This window comes from Nymphaea colorata, chromosome 3 (assembly GCF_008831285.2).
Source record: "Nymphaea colorata isolate Beijing-Zhang1983 chromosome 3, ASM883128v2, whole genome shotgun sequence".
NCBI lineage: Eukaryota > Viridiplantae > Streptophyta > Magnoliopsida > Nymphaeales > Nymphaeaceae > Nymphaea > Nymphaea colorata.
Genome location: NC_045140.1, coordinates 22,987,471 through 23,001,779, shown reverse-complemented (window position 1 = coordinate 23,001,779; position 14,309 = coordinate 22,987,471). Strand labels below are relative to the sequence as shown.

The 14,309-nt window shown below is 40.7% G+C and overlaps 2 protein-coding genes across 6 annotated transcripts; one reads left to right on the top strand and one right to left on the bottom strand.

The window, feature by feature from the left end:
• Positions 1-3,426: 3,426 nt before the first annotated feature.
• LOC116251594 (low-temperature-induced cysteine proteinase-like) lies at positions 3,427-5,745 on the top strand. The gene is made up of 6 exons (XM_031625953.1): positions 3,427-3,546; positions 3,654-4,141; positions 4,264-4,499; positions 4,612-4,752; positions 4,848-5,255; positions 5,372-5,745. Exons 2-6 carry the CDS (start codon positions 3,676-3,678, stop codon positions 5,477-5,479), a joined length of 1,359 nt encoding a protein of 452 aa, XP_031481813.1. The 5' UTR covers positions 3,427-3,546; positions 3,654-3,675; the 3' UTR covers positions 5,480-5,745.
• Positions 5,746-8,844: 3,099 nt separating this feature from the next.
• LOC116250207 (pentatricopeptide repeat-containing protein At5g66631) lies at positions 8,845-14,243 on the bottom strand. Of its 5 annotated transcripts, none has more exons than XM_031623709.2 (3): positions 11,876-14,243; positions 11,128-11,169; positions 8,845-9,948 (listed from the first exon to the last, which is right to left on the bottom strand). In XM_031623709.2, exon 1 carries the CDS (start codon positions 14,241-14,243, stop codon positions 12,177-12,179), a length of 2,067 nt encoding a protein of 688 aa, XP_031479569.1. In that variant the 3' UTR covers positions 8,845-9,948; positions 11,128-11,169; positions 11,876-12,176. The 5 variants fall into 5 exon arrangements, with proteins under 5 accessions (XP_031479569.1, XP_031479570.1, XP_031479571.1 ...); XM_031623710.2 differs by lacking the exon at positions 11,128-11,169 and having other exon boundaries at positions 8,845-9,486; positions 9,655-9,948; XM_031623711.2 differs by lacking the exon at positions 11,128-11,169 and having other exon boundaries at positions 8,845-9,189; positions 9,655-9,948.
• Positions 14,244-14,309: the final 66 nt, after the last annotated feature.

Below are 14,309 nucleotides of genomic sequence, written 5' to 3'. Positions count from 1 at the left end.
ATCAGGTCGGATTCTAGTTTCTCTGGAACTCGAAGCTTGGTTAGGGCTGGCTGTGCTCAAGCCGGTCTCCGAGTATTTTTCTACGTCAAAATAATTTGTCATTCTCTTAAAAGTCAAAGAAGGATATAGAAGAAGAAGAAGAAGAAGAAGAAGAAGAAGAAAGAAGAAAGAAGAAGAGAAACAAAAATATGACAAAAAAAACTTTTGAGGTGGGGTTAGGACCCATGCAAGCCCCCTGGGTTCCACCCCTGCATCCAACTAGAGAGAGAAAGACTGAGAAAGCTGAGTTACCAACCTTGTTCGTAAACTACAAAACTGTTGTTCATAGAAACAGTGGGTAGTTGATCAATGGACTCCACGATGCATGTAGGAAAAAATTTTCAAGTTATTTTACATTTAGGTGAAAAGAAAGCAAAATTATAACTCCTCATTGCAACTACAAGAAAGAGACAATAACTAGGTATTAAATGGGTCAGATTTAGTTCAGCTTTCCTTGTTGAATTTCATTTGATGGAATTCTGCGGAATGAAGCCAAAGAGCCATCCACCGGTTCTAGAAAATATCCCTCCTTTGTTCATTTGTTCACCTTCTTTTCTTCTTCTTTGCAGCACACAAAGGTCATAACCGAGCGTGGTTGGCAGCCACCCATGCGTGCACTTGTTCGGGAAAGCAACTCAAAAGAGCTCATGTCTTCGTCAATGGCCCACATATATAGTTTAATTGGCATCTTCAAAATCTGAAAATATTTGTAGATATATAATCCTTTTAGTTTGAATGCGTTGTTCGATTTGTCCCTTCTCCTGTCCTAATCCTTGCATGTCTGTCTTGATCTCTAAATGACGCGTATTGACTGAACAGGACGGTCGGACAACAGCAAAGTCACTCTTGGAGAAAAAGCAAGAACAGAAGCCAGGGATAGAAATCTTTCACCCATAAAAAACCACAAGGTTTGCGTCTTTCCTTCCTTCCTTCTCATTGTTGTTCTTCTTCCTCTAAAATATGTGACAGTACTTCTTTCTCCAAATGAATGATGGGAGACGAGAACGGAGTACCATATTCTCGAGCTTTAGGGCCTGGACATCGGGCCCAGGCCCTAAAAAGCTGGCTCCGGCCAGCCGGATCTGAGGAAGTGTGTGTGTAATGTCTTTGTATTAAAAAAAATTCAAAGGCGTCACTCGTCAGATCTCCCATATGAGGAAGCTCAGATGCTACCTTATGCCATGTGATTGGATGATGCGCAGGGTAGCTGAGATGCGCAGGGTAGCTGAGGGTTTCTCGGCCATCCAATTATTATTATATCTAATTATATATTCTTATTTCATCACACACACAACATGGAGAGCGATAGTATGAATTTATATTACTTGGCCAAAGTTGGCCAAAGTAATATACTTGGCTTCTTCTCCATTAATGCCAGTAATGTATATGAGAGTCTCACCAATCACCAATTATTGTAGGGTCTAATGAACTCAACGTGTATTTATACATGTGGGAGTACTTGATGCTTGGTTAAGTTATTAGTTCTGTCACTCAAATCATGCGATATTTTCAAAATGTAAAAGAAGTATTCAAATAATTTTAAGGACGAAGACTGTTTTTCACCTTCGTGCATTGGTGGGAGGGTTGTAATCCAATGGGGATACGGATTCCTGAATTTGCCTATTTTCAATGTCGTTAGATGCTTTCATTTTTTTTTTGGTGAGCGAGAGTTTACGAAGGCCGTCGTCCGGCCTTAGCCCACTGTTTGTTTCTAGTCTTTCGACATTATTGCTCCCTGATCGATATCAGGGGCGGAGGGAGAGGAAGGGCCACTTAGGCCATGGCCCCACCCCAGCCAATTGAAAAAAAAAAGGTTGAAAAAATTAAAAAATTTTAGTTGCGCCATGTATTGTTTGGATTCGAATTCAGTTTGGCCTTACCCAGATCCAGAAGTTGGAATGTTCAGCCCGCTCTAAAAAAAATCATGGCTCAACTCTTTGATAGATATAATGCAGAAAAGAGTAGTATCCCTAACAAAGTTGTGGGAATGTAGTTAGACTTAAAGCTGTATTAGAAATATTATTTGACCAGCGTAGGCATTTCAATATTTTTTAGTCCTTCTTTTTCATTTGTTCATTGGTCAACATCGATCAATGTGACAGATTGGAGATTCACCAATTAACCAACTAAGTGATTGCATCATATTTTACACTTGTATGAATCGAGTACGCCACTGTTTTAAATTCACATTTTCCGTTAGACACGAGAGATTCACGATCAGCCAACCAAGATGTGGCGTCTACGGGGTTCCCAGAAAAATTTGTAGGAAAATGTGGTTATCGTCGACTTTTATGATGGTCAGGCCAAATGTATTTAAGTCACATTGACTGCCCTTGTCATGTCATTGTGCTTTCATTAAAAAAGAAATGGTTTGAATGGAATCAAACCTAACAAATTAATTTGAGATCGAGGGAATCCTTCTTGCCTGTTGACTATTTAATTATATGTGGAATTCAACAATTAATAATATTTAGGGGGTGTTTGGATGACACTTCAAAATCAATCAGGTTTTTTGGATTATTCGGGTGCCATCAAATCAAACTCAGTTTTGACAAAACCTGATTTTGTAAAAAAAATAGTAGGTTATTCAAAATCATGTGTCACCCAAAAAAAAAAACTTCTAAAACTCATTAGAAAACTTGGTTTTCATAAAATCTAGTTTAATACAATGGGGTTGAAAGATGATGATCCAAACACCCATGCCCCCTTAGTTTCAAAGGCCTGAAGAAAAATAATGAAACATCTGACCACTTGTTTTTGTATTGTTAATTAAGTGATATTGACGTTTTGCTTGTATAGCGCAACACAACAATCTTTTCTCCTAATTCACACTCCATTGACAAATACTGGGCAAGAGACTCAGAGTACATTGACTGCTTTTTATGGACTGGGTAGAGTGTATATCAATATCTTTCATCATTGGAACCTTTAAGGGGCATTTGATAGCTTTGGATATGAGATCCGAGGTGATATGAGAATCATTAGAAGTATAGATCCATGATTTTAAGCCAGACTCTTGTTCCATTCAACCTCAAATATAAGGCACTTCCCCAAAAAAATGAAAATATGAAGTCTCCATTTTCACATATTGATAAAATCGAGTGTTTGTTTATATTATGGTAGCGTTTGGTTACCCTTGGGCTAATTTAAGATCCGTGAGATCCTTAAATTTCAAAAGCCAGAAGAACCTAGTTTGACAATCTAGCTTTAGAAAAAATATTTTTATGAACAACAGTTTTGTAGTTTATGAACAAGGTTGGCAACTCAGCCCTCTCTCTCTCTCTCTCTCTCTCTCTATATATATATATATATATATATATATACATATATATATATATATATATATATATATATGGCTGGTTGGACGATAACCTATAAAGAGAGACGGCCATATGTTCTCCCTTCACAATCGCCTATCGACACTCACAACATTTCCAGTTCTCCTTCTCTCTCGAGTTCCTTCTCAAACAGTGTCTATGTGGTGACCGCGAGCAGGGCGAGTTTTAGGTGGGTCTCTTTTTGAATCTTCCGTAAAGTAGTTCTTTTTGTAGTGCTTTTTGTAGTGTCAATCTTTCAGTTTACGGTCTTATGCATTGCTAAGTATATTTTCTTAGTTTTCCTTGGTGGGGTGTTACCATGGCGTCGAGAGCAATGGTTCTGCTGCTGGTATGCCTGGTTTCAGCTAGTGCCTGCATTGCTGCCCTTGACATGTCCATAATGAGCTACAATGAAGAGAATCCCAATGGTCGCACTGATCTAGAGGTGACACAAATGTTCGAGGATTGGATGGCAATCCACGGCAAGTCTTACAGTGATGTTACAGAGAAAGAGAAGAGGTTTAAGATATTCAAGGACAACCTCCTGTATATCGATCGGCATAATGTGGGAGACCATTCTTACGAGTTAGGGCTTAACCAGTTCTCTGATCTCACTAATGATGAGTATCGCTCGATTTACTTACACCCCAAAGTGGAGGAGAATAAACTGCGGTCACCTTCACCAAGCCAACGTTATGAGGTCCAGGAGGGAGAAGAGCTTCCTGAATGGATAGATTGGAGAGACCTCGGTGTGGTTGCAGAAGTGAAGGACCAAGGCCAATGTGGCAAGTCTCTGCCTTTTCTTTCTTTCCTGTTGTTTTTACTTTTGCTGATGAACAAGATGGAATATGGTACAATGGTTAAAAAAGAATTTGATCTTCATTGCTCCTCACGTGTGGTATTTTAGGGAGTTGTTGGGCATTTTCGGCAATTGCAGCTGTAGAAGGCGTAAATAAGATCGTGACCGATGAGCTTATCACATTGTCAGAGCAAGAATTGGTGGATTGTGATACCACTTATAGTCAGGGATGTAATGGCGGCTACACGGATTATGCCTTTGAATTCATCATCAACAATGGAGGTATAGACACCGATAATGATTACTGTTACAAAGGTGTAAATGGGGTTTGCGACGTTGCAAAGGTAAAAATTTACGTTTGTCATATTTTTGTTTCCCTTCTTCTTCTTCTTCTTCTTCTTCTTCTTCTATACCCTACTTTGATTTTTAAAAGAATGACACATTATTTTGACATAGAAAAATACTCGGGTCGTTACAATTGATGGTTATGAGTATGCACCTTTATATAATGAAGAAGCACTGAAAAAAGCCGTCGCTCACCAGCCTGTGAGTGTTTACATCGAAGGATCTGGCAGGGATTTCCAAAACTATAAATATGTGAGTTCCTTAATATTCTATTTAAAAAAAAAGTTCGTGAATTTAATCTTATGAAGGCATTATATTGATTGCTTTTTCTTCTAATTTTTTGGTAGGGTGTTTTCACGGGATCATGTGGAACCAATACTGACCATGCAGTTGTAATTGTTGGGTATGGAAGCGAGAACGGTCTAGACTACTGGATTGTAAGAAACTCATGGGGCAAATGTTGGGGTGAGGGGGGATACATTAGAATGCAAAGGAATGTTCCTGGAACTACTGCAGGGATGTGCGGTATTGCAACCTACCCTTGTTACCCGACTAAAGAGCCTATGCCAACGATCTGCGATGACTACAGTAGATGCCCCCCGAGCTCCACTTGTTGTTGCATGGTTGAAGCAGAGGGCAAGTGCACTCAATGGGGTTGCTGCCCATTAGAATCCGCTACATGCTGTGAGGATCATCGCACCTGCTGCCCTCACGACTATCCTGTCTGCAATGTTGCTCAGCACGCCTGTTACAAGGTGACAAATCAAAGATACCATTTCTAATTGTCCTTATATTCCTTTAACTGGCGTTACCATTTTGTCATCCTCATTCTTGAATGATGTGTTTTTTCTAATTTATTTGCTTCATTTAGAACAACAACATTCCCTTTGGAGTGAAAGCACATGAACGCACACCCGCCAAGCCATTGGAGGCATGTGATGTTGCTCAACATGGAAGCAGCAGCATCGCCAGTGCATGACAACGCCGTCGATTGTTGCTGCCGTCGCCCCAAGCTTTCCCTGTCGGAGGCTCACGGCGTACTGTTCATCAATAAAGTAATACGAAAATAAAACCTTTCCTTGTCAGGGAAAGGATGTGTTTGCTTTGTCTTGTCCTTTGTTTGGGAGTGTGGGAATGTCCGATTGTTTGTTGTTTTGCAATCCTGCATTGGAAACGTTCGTGCAAATATGATGGCTTGTTTTGTTTGCCTAAATTAATCCTACGTATTTTTCTTTCCCTCTGTACACAGCTTTTTTACTATTTGGATGACTGAAACGTTGTTTCATACACATCGAGAAAAATTCATTGCCATCGCTTTTATTTGCTTGGGTGGCTTGGAGATGTCGGTTTAATTCCATACCTCATCATAATACATTTAGTGTTAGTATTAGAAGCAACTTCTTTTCGCAAATGGTTAAGCATCAAACCGTATTAGCAGTCGGATCTAATAGTGAGGAATTGGTCTATTTTTGTTTCTTAAGTTCAAAAATAAACAAAAGTAAGTCCAATTAAACATAAAAGTGGACGGACATGAAGATTCTCGTCGTCCTGTCGATGTCGACTATTTTGTCACTGATTGATCTGTTGGTGCATGATCATCAGAAGCTGGAGTTCGCTCCCGCTTTGTGCCTGCATCACGCTCTATTTGGATAATTTTTGTCAAAGTTTACCATCATATTGCTCAAGATGTGCTGCACAGGTAGAGTATTAATTAACATCAGCGATCGCTAAATTAATAGTACGAAAACAACCAGCTCGGGGTTTCATTATTTTTCTGTGTGGGCAATAGAAACTAAATATTAATAATTGTTGAATTCTAAATAATTAGATAGTCAACAAGAGATTGGATTGGCAAAACAAACTGTGATCCAGGCAAAAAGTCGTCCCTCGGATCCCCAAGTAATTCGTTTGAAACGTCACACATGCTCAATTTTAACCAAAAACATTTTCCTTTTTTTTTTCCCTTTCTTTTAATGAAAACAGGTGCCAAGGCAATCAAACCCTAAATAAGTATACTGATTCTTAAATACGTTTGGCCTGACCTTCATAAAAGTCGATGACTCTGATATATATATATATATATATATATATATATATATATATAGAGAGAGAGAGAGAGAGAGAGAGAGAGAGTACCTCAATCTTTGCCGCATCCCACCGATCTTGTGGGACTAGCCACTAAAAGGAAATGTGAAATCAAAACTAAGTGGCGTACTCCTCGGGTCTTAATAGCGTAACGTGCTTGGGTTTCGAGAAAGAAAATGTGGACGCGGTTTCTTAGTTGGTAAATTGGTGAATCTCCATTCTGTCACATCGTTGTTGAGCAATTAACAAATTAAGCAGAAAGACTAAAAAATATTGGAAATTAAGTCTAAGCTCGTCAATTAATATTCCTGTAGCTGTGCTTTTAATGTTTATTTTTCCATAAAAATGTGTTCTCTCAAGAAAGGCTAGAGAATTTATTGACCGTAAATGAGAGGATTGTTTAAAAGGAAAAATTAATGCGGGTTAGCATTCATATACATGAGAATATATATGGCCAATTAATATAAATTTATGTTATCGCCCTCCATGTTCTGTGCGTCATTAAGTAAGAGCTATTGTCTTACGAGTTGCATTAAATGAATATACACTTGGATGTAATATTAATTGAATATACACTGTGGGCATCCAATCAGTCTGCATAAACAAGATTGTAGATTGTGACCAACAAGCTTATCTCATTGTCCCAATTCATTATCAACAATAGAGATATAGACACTGATAATGATTACCCTTACATAGCTGTTGATGGCATCTGCAACATTGCAAAGATAGCAATTCACTGTTGTCATATTTTTGTTCCTTTTTTTCTTCTACTATATCCTTCTAGAGACTGACAAATTATTTAAATGTACTTAAATCATGGGATGGTTACAATTGACGGTTATGACGGTTATGAGTATGCACCAAGCCGTTGCTTACCAGCCTGTGAGTGTTTCCATCGAAGGATCAGGCAGGGATCTCCAAAATTATAAATATGTGAGTTCCTTAATATTCTTTTTTTTTTTCAAAAAGTTTTGTGAATTTAATCTTATGAATTTAATCTTATGAAGGCATTGTGTTATCATGTGGAACAAGACTGACCATGCAGTTGTGATTGTTGGGTATGAAAGGGAGAACGGTCTAGACTATCGGATTGTAAGAAACTCATGGGGCACATCGTGGGGTGCAACAAAGGAGTGTCCCTGGAACTACTGTGAGAATGTGTGGTATTGCGACCTCCCCTTGTTACCCAACTAAAAAGCCTATGCCGACGATAGTTCATGCCCTCCGAGCTCCACTTGTTGTTGCATGGTTGAAGCAGAGGGCAAGTGCAATCAATGGGGTTGCTGCCCATTAGAATCGGCCACATGCTGTGAGGATCATCGCCCCTCAGGACTATCCTATCTGCAATGTTGCTCAGCACGCCTGTTACAAGGTAACAAACCAAAGGTACCATTTCTAATTGCTCCTATATTCCTTTAAGTGAAGTTTAACAATTTGTCCTTCTCATTCTTCAATCCAGTGTTCGTTTGTTCTAATTTATTTGCCTCATTTAGAGCACCAACATTCCGTTTGGAGTGAAAGCACATGAACGCACGCCGGCCAGGCCATTGGAGGCATGTGATGTTGCTCAACATGGAAGCAGCAGCATCGCCAGTGCGTGACAACGCTGTCGATTTTTGCCGCCGTCGCCACAAGCTTTCCTTGTTGGGGTCCCGTGGCGTACCGTTCGTCAATAAAGTGTGATTAGAAAATCTAACCTTTCCCTGTCAGGGAAAGGATGTGTTTGCTTTGTCTTGTACTTCGTTTGGGGATATTGGAATTTCAGATTGTCCGTTGTTTTGGAATCCATGGGCTGAATTGCATATTCTAAACATCCTGTATTGGAAATGTTCGTGCAAATAAGATGCCTTGTTTTGTTTGTCTCAATTATCTTGCATAGTTTTCTTTCCATCTATAATCCGCTTGTTTATTATTTAGTTGACTGAAAATATTGTTTCCTACACATCCACAAAAAATCAATATCATCGCTTTTATTTGCTTGGGTGGCTTTCGGATCCTGTGTTTCCATACCTCATCATAATGTAAGTATTAGAAATAAATTGTTTTGCAAATGGTTATGCATGAAGCCGTATCTGCAGCCAGATCTAATAGGGATAAATTGGTCTATCTTTATTTCTTCAATTCAATTGGTAGATTTAGACAGTGGATCTCAGGTAAAGTGGCAACAAGGTCCATTAATTCAATAAGATTAGAATTGGCACTGGAAGTAAATTGTTTTCACAAAAAGGTTAAGCATCTAGCTCCATCAGTCACATCTAATAAGGATGAATTGGTCTATTTTTATTTCTTAAATTCAAAACTAATTAAAAATGAGTACAACTAAACTTAAAAATGGACGGGACGGGCATGAAAGATTCTCGGCACGCCTAGCTGTTCTTTTGTTGGTGCCATTGATTGATCTGTCATTGCACAGAGGAAAGTAATTAAGTGCTAAATTCTACAGCATCACATCCGCAAGCTGATGTTGTCTCTTCTTCCTGCATCACGCCTAAGACAGCCCTCGAAATCCTAAATCAAGCATCATCTCTTTTTACAGAATTGCAGTCCACTGAATTTGTGCACAGGATATTCGACCCATCCACAAAAAGAACAATACACAGCCTGCAACAATTCAATGGAAAAAGTAGTAGTGAATTGGAAAGTGTAGAATCGACCACTCGTGACCACCTCGGTTTTTCAGCTAAAGAGATATAAATTAATAAAAAATAAAAAATTTTGTACTGCCACTGTGTTGAACACCGCCTAAGTGTAGTAGGCTAGTAGCCCAGTCCGCCTAGCAATTAGAAAATCCTTCTCATACCATATCCAATTTCTATAGGCATGACCAGTTCGTATCTGATTTTAAGACGGCCTGCCGATTCCAGTGGATGTAGTTCAACAGAAAGGAATGTTGAACTCCTGCAATATATCAGCTTCTCAAATATTGGTTTCTGGTTTGATTATGTGAAAAACCAAACAGAATATCGTATGATGCTGCGGGCCTACAGCAAATCTGAATCCTGGGAGATGGAACAGAAGTATCCCATATTGGCAGGATGCTGAATGATGTACGACCGGGTGGCATACCTTGCACAAGCAGCTTACTGGAAGATGCTCCTCCTTGTTCATTGAAGCTGATCTCTACGACCATCGGAACCATGGCTTGAGGGCCCGAGGCTCCCTTTCTACCAAGAACCTTAAAAGCAAGTTAACAAAGATGACCCAGGCTAGAGAGGCGTTTTCTCTTACTCTAAGGAGCAGCGTCGTACCAAACTGGGGGCCCTCAGTTCCGAAGTAGTCCTTTAAGCAGCGTCAAATCTTGGACCATCTCTGGTACCATATCTACCTTGTTTTGTTGAAGATTTCAATCCTTCAAGCAATCTGCAACCACATAAAACATAAATAACACTATTATCATTTATGGAAACACAAGCATCTTATTCATCTTATTCTTTTTTCTATTTCATCAGAGGAATGCAGTTGTTGTAGGGGCTCTCATTAGGATGCTTTTAGTACTATAAAGCAACTAACCAGAAAAAACTATTACCACGGTTTGTCCGAATGGGTGCAAGGTACACCAAAGAACAACGACATTATTTTTTCTTTTCCATTTTTTATTTTAATGTTTATCTATTAAAAGCATCCGAAAATTTCACATCTGTGGTGGATCTCATATCTATCATTTACTGGCTGGTATGCACCATGCAGTCTGTTCTGATAGGGCTATTTCTGAATACCAATAAGTGCTTCTTCCACAGGGTATCCCATCTTTGAAACAAGTGAAGGCCAAAGGGGAGAAAAAGGAGGACTATATTGACTTAAATATGACAAAGGTATGAATGACTTCATCAAAATTTCCACCCTCTAATGCATTGAGAGTATTGTGTGACACGTCTGCATAAGTAGGTTTAGTTCCTCATCAACAAATACTTACCCTTTTCTTCATTCCTCCGCAGGCCTCTTTAGAGAGTAGAGCCACTGTTGTGGGCTTAACGAATTAAAGGGTTATAATCTTATTCCTTCAAATCTCCATGTTAAAGGCCAAATATGAAAAACAGGGAAAGGATAAAGGTGGTGAAATAGAAACAATCTTACTGGCATGTTCTGTTGTAGTCAAAATCTGCTGCAATAATACCCTTTCCAGAATTAACCACCACAGGTGGCAAACTAGTAAGCCGGGAATGTGGAGGGTGTCAAGATGAAGATATTGGATCAAGCTTCTCTAAATTGTAACATATATATACATGTGCTACTTCTTTCCTTTTTCTTTGTATTTTTATTTCTAGTATTTATTTTTATTTGAACTGTTTTGTAAACTGACGGCAGAGTCTCAACTCTGTCATTCTGCTGTCTGAGTTTTTTTCATGTTGACCTCAATAAGGCTTGGTGGCTGGGGCACATTAGCACTTTTCTTCAGAAGGATTCGTCATCATACACCTTCCAGAATAGTCTCAGATCCTTAAAATGCTTGTCAAGAGCGTCTCTTTCTGCTTTGTCGCTTACATGGTCAAGTAAAAGAAATTGCAATGAGAAAGTGCATGTGCGCGCTACTCTCCCTACCTTTGAACAGATCAATTGCTTTATCTTCACCATGAGACGAATCTGCACAAACTCAGCTCTTAAGATACTAATTTTGCAATGCAGGCATGCCACAGCAATCAACCAGAGACTTCGTATGATTTCCAGGTTTAGCAAAATATTTGACATGCACACGTGACACAAGCAAACAATATATTCAGTTCAAATTGTATATTTCAAAAGCTTTTGAATTGTTTTTCTTAATACTATAGGTTCTGCATATCAATATTACTATGGCCGATGAACAACGGGTATTGCTTTTCTTACAAGAACTACCACAGCGTCTCAGAACCAGCACGCATATATACAACTCAAAACAAGAGAAAACACAACGGAAGGAACTAACTTGACACAACAGTGCCTAATGCTCGTTCGGTTATTTAACCAGAAAGAGATATCATAACCAATATATAACGAAGCGCACATTTAAGCAGGACAAACAGCCAATGACAAGCTAATTGAAGCTTTAAGGAAATCATTTGGTCCTAAACCTTAAGCACTGACAAGTTTAATAGCTTCTTTTCTGGACTTTGTTTCAAGAGTAACCCCAGAAGGTGCAGCATGTGATTAGATGGAAACAAACTAAGGCACGTAGAACCAGGACTTCTTTAGGAAGAACTGACCGCCCTCTGGAAAGATGAAAGTACACGAGAAAGGACATGTCACTCCATTAAAATTTATGGGTGGATTTGCTGAGATGCAAATGAAAGGAAGATAAACTAGAACTCACCCTCATGCAGCGCAAGCTCAACCAGTTTACTCCCAGCTGCAAGTTATCTTCACGTAGTGAATTGACTAAACGATATTCAAGGGATGGATAGTGACGTACAGCCCACAAGAGTAACTTTGATGAATGTTGTCAGTATTCTTTTCTCTCCTCCAGCTTAATGACCAATCAGGTCGCCCAATCACTGCCGGAGCATATCGATTTCTGTATAAGCATCTGGATTTGTATAACCAGCTGACTCGCATTTCCAACAGCCCAAACAACTGCTATGGAAAAAACAACACTTGTAGGACTACTTCCTTGACTAGTTGGCAGCATTTTCCTTGGTGAAGCATTTTGCATAGACGCTATAGACATGCATGAGGTCTGAAGAATTTACAGACCACACATGTCCGAGCAATGACCTCGGAAGGTCTTTTCCGTCTCCAATTCTTTCTTCCACTATTGCAGCCTCTCGCAGTTTCCCTTCTTTCCAAAGACTCTTCACTAGAAAAGCTTTAGTGGATGCATCTGGTTCCAATCCTGCGGTTACCATGTCCTCAAAGACTCTCAATGCCAAAGCAGATCTTTCATTCTTGCAGTAAGCATTTATCAGTAGACAACATGTATGTGCATCGGGTTCTATACTACTCTGTCTCATCATCCCGAATAACTGTTGTACTTGCCTCACGTCTCCTTCACGCGCAAAGTGCTGCATCAAACCTGAATAAGTTTGAATGTCTGGATTAATACCCATGAGCATCATCTCTTCAAGAAGATCCACTGCAGCAGTGGCTCTACCACCCTTGGTCAAAGCGCGAACCAGAGAAGAATACAACAAAAGACTGGGCTTGAATCCAAACAACGACGACATTAATTTGCGGAAAACCTTCAAAGCTGCATCTGCATTCTTAGATCTCCCATACGCCTCTATTAGCAATCTAACAGTGCTCGGTGACAATTGAATGCCTTCACTCTTAACTTTCTCAATCAGCCGATCAACTAAATCAAAATTCCCTTGGCGGGCAAGCATGACGATCATTCTAGAGACCGTATAGATATCATGAGTGAAACCAGGCTGCTGGGATACCCAACAGAAGAATTCCCAAGCAGTGTCTGCCTTCCTAAGTCCCCTCAGTACTTTGGAAACCAGCGTAGTCGTCCAAACAAACTTAGCATTCTCCAACGCTGAAACATCATCAGCATTCCAATTCTTCAAGCAGCTTGCAAGAGCATTCGGGTCAATCCATGGCTTCAATTTCAAACCACTAGCTATCCCATTACGATCACAGTCGTCTTCCACCCCATAAATGTCGTCACAATCCTCATCAGGTTGATCGTCATCTTCATCCTCATCATCGAACATGTCATTCGGAACGTTCAATTGCGTGTCTAGGCTTCCAATTCTCGAATCTGGCAAATACTTTCTCACAATCTCATCCGCCTCCTCTGTGAATCCCGATTCCTGCAAGAGCTTTACCGACGACATCAGTCCTCGGGAAGGCAGAACCCCATCTTTCCGCATTTCACCAATCAAAGTCTTAACCATCTGAGCATCACCGACACTCATAAAAGTATCAATGAGCAAAAGATACTGCTTACTCGTCCTCCTCATCCTCATTGCCGGCAACCTCTTGAATATCTCCATTGCCTCCCCCACCTTCCCAATCTTCACCAAATGCTTCATTATGATCGTGTACGTCCGCGGGTTCGGAAGCGCGCCTTGCTTCACCATGTACAGAAACAGCCTCGTCGCCTCGACATGCTTCCCCTTCTCAGCGTACAAATCCAAGAGGATGTTGTAGGACTCCGTGCACGGTCTCTTGGCCGAGAAATTCTTCTCGTAGAAAGATTTCATTTCCATCCACACATTCACAGCCGCTTCTAGATCGCCGGTGCCGGAATGCCATCGCAGCAGATCCATGAAACTCACGGAGACGCCTTCGTACTCTCCGGACTCGATCGCTCGGATGAAAGATCGAAGTTCCGCCGCTCGCCCCGAGTTGCTGAGGCGCTTCGCCAGCGAGTGGCAGGTGTGCTGGTTATGGGCGTACCCTGGAATGGTTCTGAGCAAATCGAAGAATGAGATAGCCGATTCCGGCGACGGAGAGCCGCGGATGACCTGAGAAGCGACGAAGGTGTCGATCTCCGAGGCGAGACCCCGAATCGAGTCCTCGGCGCCACCGGCGGGAGAGCGCAGGAGAAGGCGGAGGGCATCGATGACCTTCGCCCTGCGGAGGTACAGAGAAACGGAGTTGGGTTCCGACACTGCATCGTCCTTCTTCCTCCTACTACGCAGGCGGCGGCGACCGCTCGAGAAGAACCGCAATCCGGCGAAGAGATCGTGGAGTCGATTTACGAAGGAAACGGGGTTTCTGGAAAACGAATTCATGATCGTAGCCACACAAACGCGGGCGTTTTGAAACAGAGCTAGTCAACTAGGGTTCCCTTTGGGTGG